At 38.0% G+C, this 22,997-nt stretch overlaps 1 protein-coding gene across 1 annotated transcript; it reads right to left on the minus strand.

Annotated features, from left to right (window-relative positions):
- Positions 1 to 1,178: 1,178 nt before the first annotated feature.
- limk2 (LIM domain kinase 2) lies at positions 1,179 to 20,432 on the minus strand. The gene is made up of 16 exons (XM_059551187.1): positions 20,172 to 20,432; positions 19,417 to 19,513; positions 13,402 to 13,537; positions 10,115 to 10,224; positions 9,056 to 9,247; positions 8,563 to 8,668; positions 7,356 to 7,570; positions 7,034 to 7,220; positions 6,593 to 6,679; positions 6,154 to 6,285; positions 5,213 to 5,269; positions 4,849 to 4,914; positions 4,091 to 4,268; positions 3,519 to 3,574; positions 3,226 to 3,383; positions 1,179 to 2,838 (listed from the first exon to the last, which is right to left on the minus strand). The coding sequence occupies exons 1-16, from the start codon at positions 20,185 to 20,187 to the stop codon at positions 2,685 to 2,687; spliced, it is 1,947 nt and encodes a 648-aa protein (XP_059407170.1). The 5' UTR covers positions 20,188 to 20,432; the 3' UTR covers positions 1,179 to 2,684.
- Between the last annotated feature and the right edge of the window lie 2,565 nt (positions 20,433 to 22,997).

The following is a 22,997-nucleotide window of genomic DNA, read 5'->3' on the forward strand; positions in this document are numbered from 1 at the left end:
AATAACACCCTGATCTGGTAAACTACTTTATAAACCATATATATATATATATATATATATGCCTACTTTATAAACGTTTCAAATGGTTAAGGTACTTAATGAAGTCTGGAAACCGCAATGCTTAAACAAAAAAAGTCTCAACTGTAATTTTTGACCGATTTATATTTAAACTGATCCTTCACTGGGAGTTTGATTGACAGGTGATCTGACCTATCATAACGAATCCCCACCTTGGCCAACAGACAAACCAGAGGAGAGAAGATTAATGACGCTGGACATTAACTTGGAAAATGATGTATATTTACATGTTTCTGCGTTTGAAACAAAATTTGTTCCTTACTGTTTATTTCGTGCTATAACTAGTAAACATGAAGAAATGATCAGTTCACGAGCCGCTTGAACTGAGTCTACAGCATCTGCCCCGTCACATTAAAGACCAAAAAAATGGTATTTATTGTTTACATTTGGTAAAAAATGCAACATTTGAAAGCTGAGACTCGTTTCATCCCAAAAGTAACCTGCACCGTGTTGTCTGTCCTTGCTTTGCGGTGTATTTTTCGTTAGAATGTGACGCCATTGCTTGTCGGACATTGCAACAGTAACTAAGGGGGCGGGTCTTTGCAAACGTGCGTCTATCAAGTCACTTATTGATGTTTGAAGTGAATACCGCGTGCGCGTGGAGCCTTTATTAGCGGCTTCGTAAAATGACCCTTCCAGAACGGATTCGGTTGCCCATTTTGGTTTGAAACGAGCTTGAATGCCACCTGAAATTCTATTTTGGAATCTAAGCGTGCAGTCCTGGGGACACTCCAACAGCAGGTTTGGAGAATATTCGTTATTAACTCGTTATGTGCATGTTTCGATTTAAAACAACAGGCTACTTATCAATCCAGTAAAATGTCGCACATAAAACATCCTGGCCATTGTCAAACTGGAAGTGACAGGTCAAATCTAGCACATTGCATTGTGGGATACAGTTTTGGAAAATGTAAACAAATCTATTAGGTCTTCTATAAGACTTCACGTTACTGTATTGTGCAGAAATAATACCAGTGTTGAATGCTGTTCAGAGCAGAACCACTTTCAGCATCTTATTCTTTACACAACAGCGCCTCCATGTGGCCGATTAAACACTTACAAAAAAATCTGAGTGAAAAAGAGGAAATGAAGATAGCCGATACAATACATACTCCTCTTTATTCATGAAACATTAGTGTAAGAAATCATGTGGCGTACAAGTAGTGGTTATAATTTTGTACATGCCAGTACCTTTAACATAAGGCTAGGGGAAAAATGCTCTCTTTTACAGCTTTTCACATTCTACAAACATACGAAAACTACAGATCCACATTATTCCAACATATGGCACCAAATCTATACAAACACGAACAATATATCCAGTTAATTTAAACATTAGTGATCAAAGTAAGGATGACATTCATTTTCAAACGTCTTCACAAAAAGTCACTCGTTATATTCTGCGTCGCAGATGTTTTGATTACAGCCTGTTTCAGTACGGAGCTAAAAATTCCTAGAAACGGCCAGTCAAGATCCAGCATTATGATCTCACTTATCATTTCACTTGTTTAGATGCAGAGAAAAATGATCCTTGCCCTGTCATGGTGTATTTACAAAGGTCAGCGGAATAAACTACTCCAGTTTTCAAATAGCTGATGTACCAGGAATGAACTACAATGTAAAACATTTACAAGAAACCACACATAGGAAACCAAATCTGAACTCAGAAACGAGTTATTCTTATTTCGTAAGTGTTTTCTCTCTGTGAGTCTTTTGATTATAGAGTTACAGAGGTCAGGACTCGAGTGCTAGTTCTCCAGAAACATTCAAGCGATTGAGTGCACTTCAGCTCAACGGCCTGCAGGGGGCAGTGCGCTTCAACAATGTTTGATTCACATTCCTAGAGTTCAGGTCGTTTCAATTTCGTGAATCAGTAGAACTTTCAATATTGTTATACTTTGAAATTAAGAGGTTAAATAACCTGAAAACATGTCCTGGTCACATTAAACCCAATTTTTTAAAAATAGATTTCACTTTTAACATTTCTAGACAATTTTTGCACAATTCCCAATATTCTCAATTATTTAAAGCTGGCATAAACAATACAGCTTAAAATAATATCATTGCTCAGAATGTGGGAGGGACATGTGCATAATTGTCTTAAAATCTAACCCTAATGGTCTCAAATGCCTTACTACTTTTTTTAGTGTGGGGTAAAATATGACCCAGACATGTTCTTGAAAGGTTTAATGACGAACACACTTTTATAATTGTTGTGATTGAAAACTGATCAACTTAACGGATGTTTCACTATTTAAAAAAACTTGATTAGAGAGCTCGATAACTCAACTAGTGGTAAGCACTGTTAAAGGTTTGTGCCACATGGTTAAATCATAACTAAACCATCCACATTAGACAGAAGGGGGAAAAATGTCAGAAAGAAGCTCATGGTCACTGAAATGTACCTGTTCCTTTAACAGAACTCTGCCGAGAACCCTTTGCACTTCTAGAATGCCCTCAAAGTTCTGAGTGTCACATGTCAGACCAGCATCTTCATGTTCCCAGTATGCAAACCCAAGGTAAATGCTCCGATTCAGTTCTGTAAACTCATCAAAAACCAAACACAAATAAATCCAACCCATATCTCAGCCTGCGCTGCTGTTGGATTAGTCTATGTTGTTTTCAGAGGCGATATCACTGGGTCCATAAGTCCTTAAAAACTTCTGCTGAAGATCATCCAGTTCAGCGGGCAGAGGGATATTCAACTCCTGATTCAGAGCTAATGCCTCAAAACAGTCCTCCAGCTTCTGAAAAGCAGGCCTGAAGATGACAGGAAGAGGAAAGAGGTAAGAACACATATTTAGATACACTACTGTTCAAAATTTTGGGGTCGGTATGGTTTTTAAAAGAAGTCTTTTATGCTCACAAAGGCAGCATTAAATTGATCAAAAATTAAAAGCTCTAATATTATGAAATACTGTTACAATTCAAAATAATTGTTCATTTTAAAATGTTATTTATTCCTGCAATACATTCACACTTTTAATCAATTTAATGCATCATTGCTGAATAAAAGTATTCTTCATGAAAGACTGAAAATCCTTGTTCAGGGTTTAAACCTGAAACTTTCACAATCGCGCTGCATTAATCATAATGCCACAGCACCCAAAGGAAATTATCAATTCATGACAAAACAGTGGCACTTACCGGTTGTCAGGGGTGAGATCACAACAAGCCACAGCCAATGCAAAGAAAGCTGGAGGACAGTGTTCAGGAAGAAATTTCTCAATGAATTTTCTCACATTGAGCCCAAAGTCCAGCGTTCTCGGGAGACACTCGGGATCTGCATAAACCTGACCGATAATCTATACCAAAATGAGAGTGAAATAAAAAGAATGTAGCAGTTAAGACTCAAACCAGTCAAGCTCAACGTTTGCATTCGGTATTCTTATGCAAGCGCTTACATAATATGCTGTCCTCATAAAATCAGAGACTCTTACCTCACAAAGCACAATGCCAAAGGAGAAATTATCCACCTTCTCATCATAGCGTTTACCTGTTTACAAACAGATAAAAGAGATACATAAAAAAAACAACTCAAAAACACCTGTTTCTAGGAGACTGCGCCAGTTACCTGGAGGAACATACACACACACAAAACAACCTGAGCACAATATTCTCCGAAAGCAGTCAAGGTGATTTATTCATATGCAGTTTAACTGTTAGATCAAATTAAGGCCGCAGCATGTGTATGTTTCTGTGATTAGCAGATTGCCATTAATATTTAAAGAAGCAAGCATTGTTTAAGTTATTTGCTTTTAACCAACTTAATGTATGACATTTCATGACTGCATTTGTGTTACTTTATCTTTGGCACCACAATTCAGGGTTAAAAGTGGCACTACTAACCCAACTTTAAAAGTAAGCATTCGTGTAACCCAGGGTTAAACCTGAGCTTGGAATCTGGATTTAATTAAAAAAATAAAGACGTTGGCAGGATTTACACACTTCATCACATGAGCATGATGGCAAAATCTGAACTAAAGTCTTCAGTGTAATACGCTCTTCTCACCATTAAGCATTTCAGGGGCCATCCAGTATGGGTTCCCCACCACAGTGTAGCGTTTCTTACGGTCAATCCGTCTAAACAGTCTTTTCTTATTGGTTGTTTTGTCGGGGGGTGGCTGCTTGACCTTATCCTCCTTGATTAGACGAGATAGACCGAAATCTGCCACCACGACGGTGTTGTCCTGCAGGTGTAGAGCGAAAAAGAACACATGTGCAGAAATGTTCAGCATGACAGGGCTATTTCAAGGATACAAATTTATGAGTTCAAAGGAAACTTAAAAATACACAAAATAAAAAAGAAAGAAATGCTAAGAAAAACATACAAATTCAAGTAGGGTGAAAAAGAAAGATCTTAACACCAGAGGTCAATCCTAGCTTGTCTAAATGTTTAACTAAGCCCCAAAGGCATGCCGCTTGCTCTCCTAAAAAGGTTCTTTAAATAGTTTGTCATGAATGATTTACTGAGGTCAGTCAAGGTCAGACAGTATTTCCTGTCTTATCATCTTTCCACTAACTAAACAAGTGAGCAACCATTAACTAAACAATCCTCGAGTGTGAACAAATCTTCACCCTCCACTTCGCTTTCTCTCTCAAGAGTTCTTACATAACTTGTTTTTGGGTGCTTGTCTACTTTAGCCGTTTTGTTTGTGCTGACACAAGCATGAAAACCTGCTTCTAGGCCCTGGGCTCCCCAAGCAAGGCCAAATAAGTGTAAGCTTCGATCGGAGTGAATATGTGGAATGGGTGAAACTCCTCCCTTACCAGTTTGACCAGGCAGTTGTGAGAGTTGAGATCTCGATGTATGATGCTCATTGAATGCAGATATGCCTGAAAGAATAAGAGAATAAAATCAAATCAGAGGAGACGGAAAAAGAGCTTGTGTCTGAGCAGAACGAGGAAAGACAGCAAAACCTCCCAGTCAACCTCACCACAACAAGAAGTACTAGGACAAAAACTAAAACCAGGCAACAAGACACAACAAAACCTCCTGCAAAAACAGGAAGTTGCTTGTCTGTCTTCTCGACTACTCAGACAATTCTGATCCAAGAGTGCATCAGATGTTGTACAACAATAGCTTATGTTGTTTTGCATAACTATAAGTGTGCTGACCCAGAAGCCCACTCACCATTCCAGACGCAATGCTTTTTGCAAAGCTCACTCGCTGTTCCCATGGGAATGAGTCCTGTAGGGACAGAGAGAGAGAGATGAATTGCTGGCCTAGTTTATAACCACACTATATTACAGCCCAGTGTGCCTGCACGCTATGCTGTCAGTGAATTAGAGAGGAAATCGTTACATAATGGAAGCCACTTATTAGGCACATTACACACACATACACACTTTTATAGAAAACATTATAATAATAATAATTCATTACATTTATATAGCGCTTTTCTAGGCACTCAAAGTGCTTACATAGTCAGGGGGTATCTCCTCATCCACCACCAGTGTGCAGCATCCACCTGGATGATGCGACGGCAGCCATAGTGCGCCAGAACGCCCACCACACACCAGCTTACTGGTGGAGAGGAGACAGAGTGATGAAGCCAATCAGCAGATATGGGGATTGTTAGGAGGCCATGATGGTCAGAGGCCAATGGACGAATTTATCCAGGATGCCGAGGTCACACCTCTACTCTTTTCGAAAGACATCCTGGGATTTTCAATGACCACAGAGAGTCAGGACCTCGGTTTAACGTCTCATCCAAAGGACGGAGCACATTAGAGACACAATGACAGACTGAACAAGAGAGGTGTATCATCTCTTATCCTTATGTTTGGTTTGAGGCAAACCCAGTGGGTGATCTGGAAACAAATTCTCAGTAGAATCCCTCACCTGGAAACACTTCATACCTCCTTTATCTTTCATCCACTGCAACCACACAACTGCATTTTCTTCCTTGTTTATATTTTCCAGTCCCTATTCTCTTTCCCTCTCCCTTCCTCCTTACAAAGTTCATCTCAGGTGAACGGAGACGGTGACAGACTTAAACACTAACAGATGATATACAGCCCTTCCTAGAAGCAAGAGGAAAGGAAAAAAGGGATTTGGAAATCAGGACGCACCGTGTCTCGGATAAAATCCTTTAGAGTGCCTCCCTCAATGAACTCTGTTATCAGATTAAGCCGCTTGTCCTTGTACAAAACCCCAATGAACTTCAAAACGTGTGGGTGTTCAAGACTTCTCATCACTTTTACCTGGAAAAGAGTGAGAGAGAGAGAGAAAGAGAGAGAGAGTGAGGGAAAAATACTAATTGCTAAGATTCTTCAAATGATTCATACTAAATACAGTCTGGATAAATCTAAGACTCTTTTCCTTTGAAGAAAATCACAAATGCGACAGCAACACTGTATCCCGGCGCCACATGGATCTGTTTTATCTGCAGTTTAAATCAAACCCTGAGCAGACAACAAAGGGATGGAAGGAATAAAAGTGGATATGGAGAGGAAAAAAATTGTGTGTAATCAGATGGACGTAAGAAAACGAAAAAAAGGATCTTCATACCTCCTTTAGGAACGTTTTCTGTGTCTCTTCATCACAGCGGATCAGCTCCTTCATGACCATCACCTCACCTGTGGCTTTATGGGTCACCTACAAAAAAAGGATTTTAGGGTTGGAACTTAAATTACTTCCAGTTCTTAAAAAATTTGAAACCAAATACTTTTCATAAACTTCATCGGCATTGTTCTGCCAATGGTGAACGGAACTACTATGACACCACTGAACTTATTCCAAGTAATGAAATGCTTTAACCAAGTTGCTGGATAATAGAATCATTAAGGAACCACACTTCATAACTGTGGAATCAGAATTCCTTATGATTCCATTACCGAAGAAAATACAGACGGGTCTTCCAACTATGAACTAAGCTTTAATGCATCAGAACAGCTCTTCTAGACATTGCAATACACACACAATTAGGAATGTTGTTAAACATATGCACACCTTGATGGCCTGTCCAAAGAAGCCTTTTCCGAGGATTTCTCCATGGATGAGGTCACAGGGACGGAAAATACGGTGGGAGGGGCTGGAAGGAGAACGGAGGGATTCAGAGCGCCCAATATCTCGAGCTAGAATTGGAGGGTCCTTAGGAGATGAAGAAACTGGAGACTTGCAGGTGCTGTTGCTACGTCTACAACACACCAGACAAAAGTTTTAATTCTGTACAAACCCAAACAGCAATTGGATAAACAATTATGTAATGTATTTATCCACTTGGAATCAAAAAGGTTAATGAACTGTGCTCCAATTAGATGACATGGGTTACCTGAGGGTCCTCCTTTTTAACGTCCCATTGTCCACTGAGTCACTTCGTTCGATCTCAGCATCCGCTGAGGAGGACATACGCATGCGGGAGGCCGCGGGGACACCCAGGTGATTGCGGGAAGAGCCCAGACGGAGTCGGTCCAGACGCTGTCTGACTGGATCATATTCCATCAACAGCTGCAGTGTCTGACTGGTCCGATGGATCAGGTCCTCCACCTGGAACGACCAATCCAAATTCAGAAGGTCATATACACTCTGGTTGTTTTGATAAGGGTCACAAGAACAATTAAAAGCTAGAGGACAGCATTTAGTCATAAAAGTTGAGTATTGTGCATTAGTGCTGTTCACATAGATAACGTTGATTTCCCTCCCAGTCAAAGCTGGTGCAACACAAAAGGTCTTTCTAAAGGTGCAAAAGATAAGCCCTCAAAATCAACACGGAATTTAAGATTATATAATACACAGGATCAGTGGAATACAACAAATCTAGACGTGCAGCAATGAAGACTGCTTTCTGTAATTGTTACAAGGACTTTTCCAGGAATTTTCCATTTTTAGGATTACCCAACTTAGGTCAGTGCAAAAACCTCCTTGTACGTGATTAAATAAGGACACAAATCCATGACAACAGAAGTGAAGCAGTGAAATTCCGATATTTAAGAAGAAATGGTGGAGAAAAAAAATTAAATCACATTTACAAATGCACGATAAGAATGCAAAGCATTTACATAGGAGTTGACAAGTCACTTTAGTACAAGAGTCTACACACACAGACCTCCCAACATAGGTATGCATTCTCATGCATGACTACTTACATTTAATTCTTAAGAAAACTAAATACTGCTTTTTCAACCTCAAAAAATATATCCAGTGCTTTGATCAAACAGATGCATGTCAATTTAGGATGAAGCTCCAAGTTTTATATGGATTATGATAAATAAATAAAAAACACAGATCAAAGCCATATAACAAACAGCCTGTTTCTAGGGAGTAGTGTGACTTTAGTACATGACCAGGGTAAAGTAATTACCATGGTATGAAAGGAGTGTCACTGTATGTGCTGGGACAAGCTATTGTATGAGTTTGTTCAAATGAAAAATTGCCATTCCTCTTTATTTTCACATTGCTTCAACAAGTTAACGTTGGCACGATTTCACCTCACCTCAAAGCTAATAGCAGGCATGGTAGTGTTAAAAAATGGAAAGTACCTCCTCCTCCATCAGAGCTGACACCGGGAGTCCATTTATCTCCAGGATTCGGTCCCCAACATGGATGGCGTTCCGAACCTCTGGACTAATATGCATCCCTCTGACCCTGTAAGGATAAGATTTTGGGAGATTTCCATTGTGAAAAGACAGGTTAAGAATGATAAGAGATATCTCATAGCTTTTTGTTATGACATCACATCCAAAAAACACAAAAAGAAAGTGGCAGTTTGTGCCCTCAGTCCAACATAAGCAATCTTATCACCACAGTTATGCAAAACATTCCATGTGTCTCTGGCATTGGGTGTGGTGGCATTGTGGTGAATCTTCGAGGTGAGAAATAACTTAAGCAAGTCTCTATTATTCCAAATGTTTCTCAGCATATTTTCAGCTTTATCAGACTGCTTGCTTAACCAGGACTCAAACAAAGATCTCAAGCAAAATAATTGGGGGATGCATCAAATGTATTAAATAGTGATTCCACATTTCTACTTACTCTTTGACCTGGACACTGGCTGTGGCACTTGTGCAGTCTCTAATCACGCTGACAGAGAAACCTCTTTTACCATTGGTGGCAGAGGGCATTGATACCAGAGTCACTGTGTGAGGGAGCAGGTCCGTTGGAGAGTCGGCCAAACCGCGCTTCTCCAACATCGGCGTCAGGACCACCTGCTTGTAGCATTTACCACTGCGCGAGAGAGAGAAGTTGAAGAGCACACTTTAGGACCTGAACTTTCAGGACAAGACCTGACAAGAGCAAGTCACCTCAAGACATGTTATGAAACCCTTGGTTCAGTGTCAACCTACCTGTGGTTTACTGAAAACAACAAATGAAGATAAACAACAGACAAAATAGCAAATCGAGTCATAAAATATAAAATTTTATAAAGAATTAGGAGATTATGATGTTGTATTAAATATAGCTGCTTACCTTTAATCAATTTAATACAAATTGAAGTTCCCAACATTTGAACATTACATTTAAAGGCTATGTATGGATTCCAGTGCAACTGTTTCCTCAGTAAACTTCGTAACTAATGAGCCTTATTCATGAAACATGAACAGAACTACTGTTTTCGTAAATTGTTTTTTTCAAATAAATTAGTTAATTTATTAAAGAATTAATTAAGTGAAAAAAAAAGACAGATGTGGGTTTCCTGGCAAAAAAAAACTAACTTTTTTTTAATGTGTTGCACAAGAAACTATTCGATTTTTTTTTTTGAGTTAAGCTTTCAAAAACAACTTTGCAATTCTGCAGTGGCATCCTATTGAACAACACACATGATACTAGAGATCATGGCTACAAGGATACTGAAGATAGTTAATTAAAATAAAAATTCTAAAACTGGAACATATACTTTTTTGAGTGAATTGTCAGGACACCAGACACCCCTCATAAAACTGGGACATCTGGTCACCCTAGCTAAGATATGTAAAGTCAACACAGAGGAATCATCATTGCAGTTTGGAGCCAACATGTGTAAAGTTTCCACACCAGTACAGTCTACAATAAATACATGCACAGTTTGGAGGTGAAATGTGTGAAGTTGCTCACCAGTAAAGTTTGGTTCGTTCCACTAAGGCATAGGTATCCCGATCCTCAATCGCCACTCTGCAGCATAAACACACGAAGCATTCGGGGTGGTATTTATAGTCTCCGGCCACCTGAAACACACCATTGCCCAGTGCACATCAGAAAACTACTATTATGCCTCGTGGTTTCACTCTAAAAGTCCACAAGGGATATCCCAAAAGATAATCCTCAGGGCCAAAACCATCTCTGACAGTGGTCCAGAAACTGTGGTAGATCATGACTCCATTGTGCTTCATCTGCTTTGTGTCGGTGTACTGTCTTTGCTCAGTCTGCGTTCTTTAATAGTGACATGAGTGTGTGTGCAGTTTTTTTTTTTGTAACACCTGCAAGTGTCTGGGCCTGTCTGTTATCAGAAGTGACATAAGTCTGCCAGCCCCTTCCCCATAGCGGTGATCCCATGCCCTTGGACAACAAATAATGTGTGTCAATCTCTGTTTAACACCTCCCACCTCTATCTAATGCAGGCTCTCGCTTTGAGCTCCCTCCCATAAATCTTACAAGAAATATTTGGGGTAAAACTTTTTATTGTTTGGCCCCTTTTTACTTTTATTCTCTGATGTTTGACCCTGAAACATGTATAAACCCGCTGGAAGGAGTATCAAATATGCAACCACGCACAATTTAAATGACTGGAAATACATAAATCATAAATATCCATTCACTAGTCATTAGCAAATACAGTTCCACAGAAATCAATTTCATAAATCAGACACCCACATATCTTTTAAACTTAATACCAAGTTGATTTCATCCTCACTCTTTAGAAATATATTACACACACAGTTTGCCCACTCTGACTTACTCATATAAATTAAATATAAAAATAACTTCCAAACAACAATGGCTATGGAATAGAAATAAACTTTTGAATGGAAAATGATTTAACCAACAACCCTCTGGCCATTCCTTTCATTCTGGCTGAATGGAGAAAGTATGAGGTCACACTGAGGTTTCATTTAATGTGAACCACAAAAGACAGATTAGCAATTATGTTTACTGAGCTGTGAATCAATGGTCCCAAGGTTTGACCAACCAAATTCTTGGGTAATTTCTCGGCTGGGGAAGCCCCACCTCCTCAAGCAGGATAAACCATTCAACAATCAAGTGATCAGAACATGTAGACTGGCAATTAGAGGAGTTCATGCCTACTTGGTTTTGGTCTTATTCATTCTAGAATAAAACAATTTTTATAATGCATTGTACTGCATATAAGATAGCACCTGACCATATGGTAATCAGCAAAGCTGACAGGGTATGGAATTGATGTATTTAATGTCTAGATTTACAGTAAACCAAGTGTACATGTACAGTGCTTTGCTCAAGGGCAGTTAGTTGAACAGCTTGACCCTTGGTTCAACCTGTGAGTAAACATGACGTTTCAAATTTTTTTAACATACACAATTTAGAAACGTCATAACAGTCTGTATGTTACAGCAGAGTGTGAATTTGCATGTGAGAAAGGCTGTTTCCCAGTATTACTTTGTAAAAGAGCCACCCCTCCCTTAGGACTGATTAACTGAACACAGAACAGATAAAACTTTTTTTTTTTAACTCTACATGAAAGTTTCTCACTTAACGTGACATGCTAAAAAGCGGCAGCAGAACCATTGCAGCAGCTTTAGACATAAAAATGTAACTCCAAGATGAAGAAAAAAGGGGGTAGACTCTCAAGTGGACTGAACAGCGAATAACTTTAATCCAGCCAAAGAAAAGAGTGTATAACCATCGATGGTCTATTAACAAACTCACAAACACATTCAAATAAGCCCTTTCTCCCTGCCTGTCTTTCAGAGGTTTTGACACCGTGCTGCTTGTGCTCCTGAGCCAACAAATGGCAACGCACCCTGACCAGAAATACTTGGCATCCGTCAAGCCAGGCCCAAACAGAAAAGGCCCATTATGAGTTTTGCTAGCTGGCAAATTCTCTGCTTTCTCGCACTTTTCTCTCTTAACCCATTTAAAGCAGTGATTTGTTTACATTAGAGACAGATTTGTAAGTCTCTCTCACACATAGATACGGCTTCCATTAGCGTCATAACTACAAAGCTCCTCATTCAAGCCCATGCAAAAGCATTCCAGACGCATGATGAAACAGCACACAACACTGAGGCCATTCCAGCCTTCAGATCAGTCACCCTGCTCACAGGAATGAGATCATTTTTAATAGTCAGCAGTAACAGCTAGTCTAAAATCAAGACAAAGATATTATTCATAGACCCTATGATTAAAGTTTTACTTGACAGACAAGAAAACTAATAAGTTATATATCCTAGAAGGAAAAATAAGAAACACAAAGATGATATTTGAATAATACAGCTGTCCATATTAGTCAGTCTAGGATCAAATGTTTTTAAGCTCTGAAAGGACATAAGGCTAGAAATGAATACATACAAATTAATAGAAATATTCACGGCACAATCATGTTGTATGGGGAACAGATCGAAATTTAAACCTTTATTCACTCACAAATCAAAACACTGATCAGCAACACACGATAACTAATTCAAACATGGTGACACATGTGAGAACCAATGATGTTTGAAGTTTAAGGTTTTTGTTGTAGTCTGGATATTTCTTTGTATTGATTTCTTTCAAACTACTTTTATGTCCTTTTTGGAGCTTCTATTAGGTTCAGTTGATTTTCATATGGATAAAATCAGCAGAAACATCTTTCTTGTTTTGCAAAACAACATGATGGTCAAGTTGGGGTGAATCATTCCATCAAGTCTGCAAAACAATCAATCACACATCAATTCAGCATGAGCTCATCTTTGGATAATCATAACTTACACCTTTGATACCATTCTGTGGTAGGAATGATGGAACAAATATAGCAGGGCTTTGGTCATTTGTGAGACAGCCGTAGGGAGATTTTTGACTCATAGGTTCGTAATGCTGATGTAAGGACTTCATAAGGAGAAATTTAAGCTTTGTGCCTTTCGTATGCTTTCCTCCCACAAGCATCATTCAAATGTGATTCATTTGCTCACATTAAGAGTGGAAAAGTTTAAACCACCTTTTACCTTATCAGTGACCTCTGAAGATATTGACTTTTGTCTGCTTTCATTAGACCTCTTGATTTAGCCATGTAAATATTTACTGAATGAGACAATGGCATGTTATCGGAGCGGTTTTTGAGCATGTTAGCATTTGTCTTGTGAAATCTTCTTCATAAGACCTTTCAACTGATAGCTAGTTTCTTTAAAGTTTCTTTAAGTGAATTTTTTTTTCCACATAGCTTTTCTTACCATAGCAGGTCCGGTCATAAGCAGCGAACAGCCATGGCACAACTCCCCAAACTTCTCGCAGTAGTGTTTGTGACAGTACAGCTTCCCCTCTTTCTCAAAGTACCAGTTTGTCAGGAGATCAAAGCACACGGAACACCTGGAGGAACAAGAGCGGAACAGTCTATAAGTGAAACATTCTGTTTGTAGACATTCCGTTCAGCAGCCCATCTGAAATCGGCTCTCCATGAAAGAGGAGAAACCTGAGTGACTGAGATCTTTAGCAATTGGGGATTATGGCTTTGTTGGGCCATAAACAGTCCCAAGGCATGTGACTGCTTTAGGTATTTGACATGGTCACCACATCCCTGGAATTTCATGTTTGAAGTTTAAGATAAATATTTCGCCTAACAATCATTTACTTTCCGTCATCTGTAGAACACAAAACAAAATGAAGAAATACTGAAGAATATCTTAGCCACTATTCTGTTCCTCTTAGAGTAAAATCAACAACAGCAGCTATCAAACCAAATGGCTTCTCAGGGCTTTGAATATAGTGCACGGATCATACGAACTGTACATTTTTAATATCTCTCCTGTTGTGTTTCCCAGCCAAAACAATGTCATACAGGTTTGGAATGCCATAAGTAAAAACTTTTCCTTTAACATTCACAAAACATTTGGGTTCAACAGATGGTCTACCAAAACAAAGTTAAAAAAAGAAGTGATTAAATGTTTGTAAAAGTGGCCGAAGTGTTTCAGTCATACATCTGAAAATAACACAAAGTACACTAAGAATATCCTACTTTTAAGACCTATCTTCTTGGAATCTGAGGTAATGTTATACAGCAGTGGTCAATGTTGTCAAAGAAGACCCATGCAGTACAGACAAAAATATCACTCGTCACCGAGACAAATCCAACTGGGCGACACACAAACGCTATAGTGGTTAAGGAATTTGGGACATAAGCCAAAACTAGTCATGAAACTCTCATACACACTCTCTCCTGTCAGCCACCCTACCTTCAATTGGAACCTGATTCTGGGACACAAGGTATGCTACTTTAAACTATTATCTCCTCATTAAAGACTTCGAACTGCAAAGCACTTGTACCTGGAGGCTTTTTTGGAACAATAAAGAATCGTTTGTCCAGGGGAGACAGGGAAGGATGCATGAAAAGCAAAAAGTTCCTCTTTACATGCCACAGCTTGTTTTCCCAGACTAGAGGTGAAGGGGGGGCAACTGGGACCTGCATGAAATGTGAAACACCTCAAGGGTACAAAACTTTAGCAGAAAAAGTAAAGCCTTAGAGGCAAGTGGCAGTACCATGATGAATGCCCAAAATATACATCCGACATGCTCATACAGCCACTGTATGTGTGCTGCTGCATTGATGATCCCAAAACAACACTGCATTAATAGAGGTACATAAATAACCACATATAAATAATCATATTTATATTATTACATTACATAAGTTACTATTTTCCTATAATTACCATATTATACTATAATTACTATAATTGTATTGTGCCAAAAAGCACATTTTAAATTAATCTTAAAGTTCTGCAAATGTTGGAAATTAACTCATGTCAGGAAAGGAGGTAGACAGCCACCAACTCTAAACCAAAGCAAAGTCCAAGCATCCCAGCAAGAAATCGTCTTCAGGCCATATTCCAGAAGTACAATGATCTTTATTCCCACAATAAGGAAAGGCGAGTACTCTCCAGTGCTGAAGGGATTAACTATTAATCTTTTAAAATACCCTATTAAAATTGATTTGGCACACAGCATGAATGGCTCAGTGTGTGGTATGAATGGAGATTTCTAAGGGTTTACTAACTTAAATAAAAGCCGTTCACATTTAGTGCAGAGTTTTTAGCATCTAAATCAAGGGTAACCATCACTTGAAAACCAACTCACTGTGCCAAGTGCCAAAAGGAAGCATCTGGCATGCAATGTTCTGCTATAGGCTGTGCTCTCTGGTACACCATGTACCAGAAAAAAAGAAATAAAGGGGAAAAAATGGGTATAACTAAAAAAAAAAAAAAAAATCAACTCAATGGAATGAACGTGGGGAGGATGTGGAAAAGCAACATGGTGCATAGACGTTCTGATAATGATCACATTAGTGTGAGAAGGGAAGGCCACAAAACCCTCAAGCCTGTAGACAGAACGGCTAGATTTTGGTCACATGCCCGGTTGTTGCCTTTGTTTGGAAGAATGTTGACAAGCTCTGTTTCTAGAAGGAGACACAATAACCCAGTCACCCACGTAGAGTGGGCATAACCTCGTCATCCAATTTAGGGACAACATTTGTGTGCCTGTGAGGCAAAACCTGCTCACAAGTTGAGTAACCTGTGTTCGGACAGTGATATCATAGCAGATGAAAAGGTTTGTGAATCATTCATGGCTAATCTGTATGGGCATTGCAAAGACTAAGCAGGTGTGCACACATGACAAACGTTCACCTGTGCACCACATGCGACTGGTACATGTTGGTGGTTATTTTAAATTAAAAAATCTGACGTGTTCTAAATGGAGAACACCCATGCATGGCACTGGCATAAGTTAAACATTTTTATGTTGTAATCTAAATGCTGTAAGGGGATCGCAACATTGTAATATGTAAACTAGGTGACGCAAACACAATCTGGAAGTATATATTTAACAATAATAATTAAACAACTGATACCTATGGAAGCCTGTTTCTGCCACTGAATAAAAATAAAAAAGGTAATCGCGACTTTTTTCTCAAAATTGTGGGATGTAAACTCGCAATTGCAAGTTATAAAGTCACTACTGCATGATATAAACTCACAATTGTTGGGGAAAAGAAACAAGGAAAAAAAAGAAATAGAAAAATATAAAGAAAGAAAGAAAGATTGCAATTCTGAGAAATAAAGTCAGAACTGTGAGAAATAAGCTTTCAACTATGAGAACATATTTTTCTCCCAATCAGAATTGGACTTTATAATGGCAACTGCTAGTTTATATCCCACTATTCTAAGAAAAAAAGTCGCAATTACCTTTATTTTTATTCAGTGGCAGAAACGGGCTTCCATAGGTATCAGCTGTTTAAAGGTACAGGTTGAAGGACCTGCCACGAGAGGTGTTTGTCCACGACACTGTTGTCACGTGGTTTCTACGTCAGTAAAGGCGGTAACAAAGGGTAACTAACGTCATTGACAGGCAACTGCACTGCCCCGTGTCACTGTTTACAATGGGAATTTTCTCATAATTTACAAGTAGTTGAAAACATTAGAGATATTGTTAGTAATCAGCTGCAATTCTGTGAAAAAAGAACTGCAGGTTTGAATTAACCAATTCTTAGAAGAAGAAAAAATCTGTACTCCGAGATGTAAACTCACACTTACTTTTTTTTTTTCAGTGGCAAATAATAGGGCTCCATAAATACCAATAAAAAAAAAAAAAACAGCCACTACACCATTGAAATGATTGCTGTAGAAAATGAAGCCACTGGAAGACGTATGACAGATGAGAACAACTGATGTCTATTGGGACATTTAAATAATTATCACAATGACTTCGAGTACTGCCATTGTAAACAACTCTCACGCTGAACCTCCGTAACGCCTATGACAAGGTATCTCAAGAACTTTGTCTTTCAATTCTGCACAGAGGAGTCAACACCTATTCTCTTTTCTGTTCCAGCTTACGCCCAAAGGAAAAACAACAGGCTTCAGGTAAAATAAAAGAAATTATTCAAACCTTGACATGCACTCCAAGACAAACAGTACAGATAGAGAACAAACATTCCTTTACTTCCTTCATTCCATTAGCATTCACATTAACAAAGAAACATTCTGGTGCTCACAACTGGTATTGAGACCTCCTACCCCATCATGTCGGTTAAAACTCACAGAACTAAATCAGAAGGATCAGAAGAATTAAAGCGAGCAGAAATATAAAGTCATATAATCCAAATAATCAACTTAAATTCCTCAAATCTTAAAATAAATAAAAATACACCATGCTTGTAAAATAAGTTGAAAAAAATCCTTGTGTTTAAATATAGCAGTTGTGATTATGGTCAAAACAGCTATTCTTGGACTCGTAAAGTTAACAAGCTCAATCAATACCATAATTTGTTTTTTTTTTATTACTATCTGAAGGTATTTTCATGTAAACAAAATAAAGGAAGCTTACAAATAACAACAACAAACAAAAAAAGTGGTGTTCTAAAGATGGTATTTTAAACTTACATTTTCTAATTTCAAATTTTAATTTGAAATAAGTGTAAGTTCATTTGAAAATTCCGATCCAGGATGCATAAAGACATTTCAGCCCCTCCTATAGTTATAGTTAGAACAGTCATTAAAGCATAAAAGTTCAGTCTGTCCTTCCAAATCACAAAAGCGGCATTAGTTGGACATTTGACAAAAACAGCTCAACAGCAAAGGAAAAAATATAGTTTTGTATTTGTCTGGAGGAGCTATGAGCCAATGTCTGGGAATGTGACAGCTAACCAGAGAGGAGACCCTACCTTCACTGCAACCAAACACTTGCAGGAAAACAGGGAATGCCTGCCATAACAAATGAGGGATTCCACAGAGGAACAAAGAGTCAATCAATTAAACTAATAATAAAAAGCAGAAAGAAGTTAATTACTAAATGTATTGCTTATGAGTAATCAAGCACCAAGATATGGCAATTAACCTTGTGATGGTTTCAAGCCAGAGACAACAAGCTTATATATAAGCTCAAACTTACTGATCATATCCAAACATAAAAAATGTATAAATCAACAAAGTAAAAAAAAAAAACCTGTATCCATGTTCCTGAATCCAGATTGCATGAAATGTTGTGGGATCTGGAGAAATTTCTGCTCTCATTAAGGAACACAGCATTTGAGGAATCTAAGATTCCAGAACATGACTGATTTCATCAAGATGACCAAACTGTTCCATAAACTTGGGTTATTTGGGCTATGGACTTTTGGTATTGGGTTTTCATCCATGAATGTCATTTAGAAAAGAAAAAAAAAACAGTCTTGCAAATCAGCTTCTGGAAGTCCAAAGGTCTGACCGAGTAAAAGTCAATCCTCCAAAAGCTATGCTTCAATTCACTGAAACACTTAATAAGAAACAATGTATAAAACGCTAAGAATAGTCCTTATACTAAACGCTTCCTGGGGTCATTTATGTTAACTGATGTCCTTTATTAAACAATGGTCACCGGTAAAAAAAAAAAAATTGCAAGTTATTTCTGCATTTAGAAATATTGACAGTAATGACTCTAGCAGGCAGTTTTTAAACCAGGGATGCAACTATTTTGATGACACATTAATTTAGCCAAGAACTGCCAACATAGACCATTTAAGAGTTTTTAAATCATTAGCTTTTTCTTAAAAAAGGACCTTTACCCTGGTACATGCTGTTCTTGATAGTTAACCACCGATAAAACGCCTTAAGACAGTCTGAAAAAGTGCTTTTTCATGGTCATATTACCACTTCTCATCATCCATAGTGTTTTTCTTACAAAAACAAAACACCCAATCCCTTATAGATGAAGCTTCTAGGAATTCCTAATAGCTGACAAACACTGAATGAAGCAGCCTGTAATACCTACATGTAGGTGTGAGAGAAAACAATGCTTTCATTTGAATGCAATAGCATGCATTTTTTCTCTCAAAAGGAAAGAAAAAGCATTCCTCTTTGTCTCAGTTGCTGGTAAACTTCACCACCTTTCTTTCTCAGTAATTCCATATAGTTGTGTACAAAGCTTGGTAAATAAAACAATTCTCTGGCTAAAATTCTGCTGGTCTACAGCCTGGTAAACCTGGTGCTCAGCTGGACATCCATCCTTAAAATTCCTCTTAACCAGCCAACAGACAAGTCTGGGAGACCAATTAAGATCAGCGAACCATGTTAGGACAGGTTTGAGGTGCATTTTAACAGGGTTCAGGTTTAAAAAGATGGCAATTCCAAGAAAAGCAATCAAACACGTTTTTGTTTATTTCGCCCCATTCCTGGCCAGTCTGGCTCAGTTTAAAGAGAAATCAAGCTAGGACCTACTGAAAGCAAGAGTTGTGCCAGGCGTCTTGAAGAACCTTCACATGAAAGGTGTCCAGAATCCTCCCGCCACAGCCCGTGCACGCGCGTTCCGTCAAATCTGTCAATCAAAAATCAGAGGGACGCTCAGAACGGTTTGTTTTCATGAGAAGCCACGGACATTTAACTTGTAATTCGACGTATTTTGGTTTTAAACATCCCAGCACTGGCTGAAGTTGAACATTACATAATCTCGCGCTGCTGTGCCTTTACATTGAGTCAATTTGGGCATTTAAACCATTAAAACCTCATCTAAATGCATTGGATTTTGTATAACTAACGTTAACTCTGCTTTAAAAATCTGTCTCCAGAACTTTCTACAATGAAAAACAGGTTACAGCTGCGGTCCATTTTAGCGGTTTATTTATTTGTTCTTTGATTAAAAGCCTGTACAAAACACTTATAAACGATTATCAAAGAAAACCTGAGATTAATTAGAAACAAACGAAAAATATTCAAGTTCAGTTAACTTGTATAACATTGTTGTTTATCGGGGAAACGTCAAATTCACATACTAAAAAAAACAAAAAAAAAAACACGAGCTATCCTACTTTTTCGTTTCTGATGCATCTGATTTGAAAACATTCGAGTAATTTAAATATCTCGTGTCTATGGACTGTGACAGATTTAACAGAAATAACTCGTAAGTTTTAAAGGAGCTCAAGTAAACATCGTAAGGTTACTGGACAAAGCGTAAAAATCGTTCGCGCGATCCTCACCTTCTCGTTCGTCCATGTCCTCTCTGATTTGATTTAATTACATTTGTTCAAGCTCACATGCTGGTCCAGAGAAGTCTGAAGTTCACACGCTGTAGTAAATGAGTAGAGTAAATCCAGCTGAAAACTGAGGGGGAAACAACGTTTCATCCAGTTTCCTAGCAAGTTCAAAGTTTCTCGTCGGTCTCCCCGTCCGACCAGACGACGTCATAACATAGAAATGTACGGAGACCGGAAGGGACCAAAAACAGCATCACCTGAAACAGGAGCGCTTAGAGCAGACGGCGCGACAAACCCGTACCGCAGCGACATCTATCGACGAAACGATTTGTGTACGATGACGAAACCCACAAACACTCTTTAAAAGATGTGTTTCTTCGCCGAAAATTTAAAGTTAATATGATCTAAAATATAAACTGTGGCGAAAAAAGTATCTGAACACCCCCTTATAATTAACAGGTTTGTGTATTTCACTAATATCTTGTACAGATCTTGATGTTACAGTGGCACTCTAGAGAAAGTCAGTTTTTTTTTTTACTTTTGGCAGCATTTAAGAAGTGTCCTTCTCTATTCCATCCAGCATGACATCCATCACATACACTTAGCAAAACAGTCAGCTGTACTAAACGACTGGTTTCCACTGACTTAAAGGTCTTTTATGACCTTATTCTTTAATCTCAAAGCAGAACAATAGTAGAGTTGTTAGGACATATCTGCTGTTGAAAAAGATAGTTGATGTTTTAGATGTATGATTGTTTTTATATATATATATAAAAAAATCAGTTTGATTTGATTGTTTCATTAGTTTGTATACTCTTTTATGACTGTGTACTTCCCAAATGTTAAAGGGTTAGTTCACCCAGATATATTAAAATTATGTCTTCTCTTCCGGGTCTGTTCACAACACTGCAGTGACGCTGCTGACGTGTTATCTTTGTTATTTGGCGCACCAGAAAACATGACAGCAGTGTTGTGAAGGCACTCACAACAGACACAGAGGAGAAGACAATTCTGAATAAAGTCGTCATTTTTGTTATTTTTGGACCAAAATGTATTTTCGATGCTTCAACAAATTCTAACTGACCCGCTGATATCACATGGACCACTTTGATGATTTTTTTATTACCTTTCTGGACATGGACAGTATACTGTACATACACTTTCAATGGAGGGACAGAAGACTCTCGAACTAACTCTAAAATATCTTAAACTGTGTTCCGAAGATGAACGGAGGTCTTATAGGTTTGGAACAACATGAGGGTGAGTCATTAATGACATCATTTTAATATTTGGGTGAACTAACCCTTTAACTCAATTAAATATGTCACTGTGCACAAGTGAAAGTCCCTAAAGGTATAGTCCACTGAAAAATACAAATTCTGTCATTTCTTACTTAGCCTTGTGTCTTTCCTAACCTGTGTGACTGTTTTCTGTGGAACAAAAAATAAATACCACATCTGTTCCCATTGATTTTCACTGTATGGACAAAAAAATCAAAGGAAGTCAATGGTCAGAGGAGGTCAAGAGTCAAAGCCAAAAGTGTTTGCTTATCAACATTCTTCAAAACATCATTGTAACATATAACTATGTATGTATTAAAAAAAAGATATATTACATATATATTATTGTCCCTTTAAGCAAAGTAACCAAAGTCCTTATAGAAAACTTTACAGGAACTGATGGTATGGGCTTGTGCAGGCACTGAGCAATTTTTTCAACTCCATGCTGTAGTATTAAGATGTATTTTCACAGGAATTACTTTAATACCCAAACCTGCTAGTTAGAAAGGGGTGTCAAAATACGATTACCATATTGTGTATTAAAACTATTACAACACCATTGGTGGTTTCTCAGATTGCAACAATATAACTTTTCTCAGTCAAAGGATGCATTTAAGGCACTTAAAGATACATATTATTGTCCATATAGGCTACACAATAGAATAGGAAAGGGTTCGGCCAGTGTGGCAGTCTGAGAATCATCCAATGATGCCTTGTGTATCTTTTCATTGTTATAGTGTAGAGACTATTCAAATTCTCAAACCCCTGGTTATAAATGTACAAAGTTATGTAAATTAATTTACATTTATCCTTTTGACTGTGCTCTACTTCCATCTTAAACATCCATTTTTTAAAACCGTTTTACAGTCTTAATTTCTTTTCTGACGAAACTAAAAGTTCTTGCATTCCAACTCAGTCAACCTGTAGTAATTTACATTTAGTGACAGAATCTAAAAATAATTACATAAATGTAAGATCTGCTTAAGTTATGTACAATATCTGAAGCAATATTTTGTAATATAACTCATTTAAGTTCTTGTATTTATTTTTTTAATCTGGACCCTATTATAGACAGTTGGGCAGTAGAGGGAGGTCATGTAATGATCAAGAACTGGATAGCTTCACTTTTTCTGTTTTTCTGTTCTCTTATTATCCTTAAAATAGCATTAGCTATTTTGAACAAAGACTAAAACCTTGTATAACGGGCACTTCTCATGTTTATTGCCATCTTAAAGGGTTAGTTCATCGAAAAATCAAAATTATGTCATTAATAACTCGGACACGGAAGAGAAGACAATGCTGAATAAAGTCGTAGTTTTTGCTATTTTTGGACCAAAATGTATTTTCGATGCTTCAAAATATTCTAACTGACCCTCTGATGTCACATGGACTACTTTGATGATGTTTTTCTTACCTTTCTGGACATGGACAGTATACCGTGCACACAATTTCAATGGAGGGACTGAGAGCTCTCGGACTTAATCTAAAATATCTTAAACTGTGTTCCGAAGATAAATAGAGGTCTCACTGGTTTGGAATGACATGAGGG

The sequence above is a fragment of the Carassius carassius genome, chromosome 5, assembly GCF_963082965.1.
Source record: "Carassius carassius chromosome 5, fCarCar2.1, whole genome shotgun sequence".
In the NCBI taxonomy this organism is placed as follows: domain Eukaryota; kingdom Metazoa; phylum Chordata; class Actinopteri; order Cypriniformes; family Cyprinidae; genus Carassius; species Carassius carassius.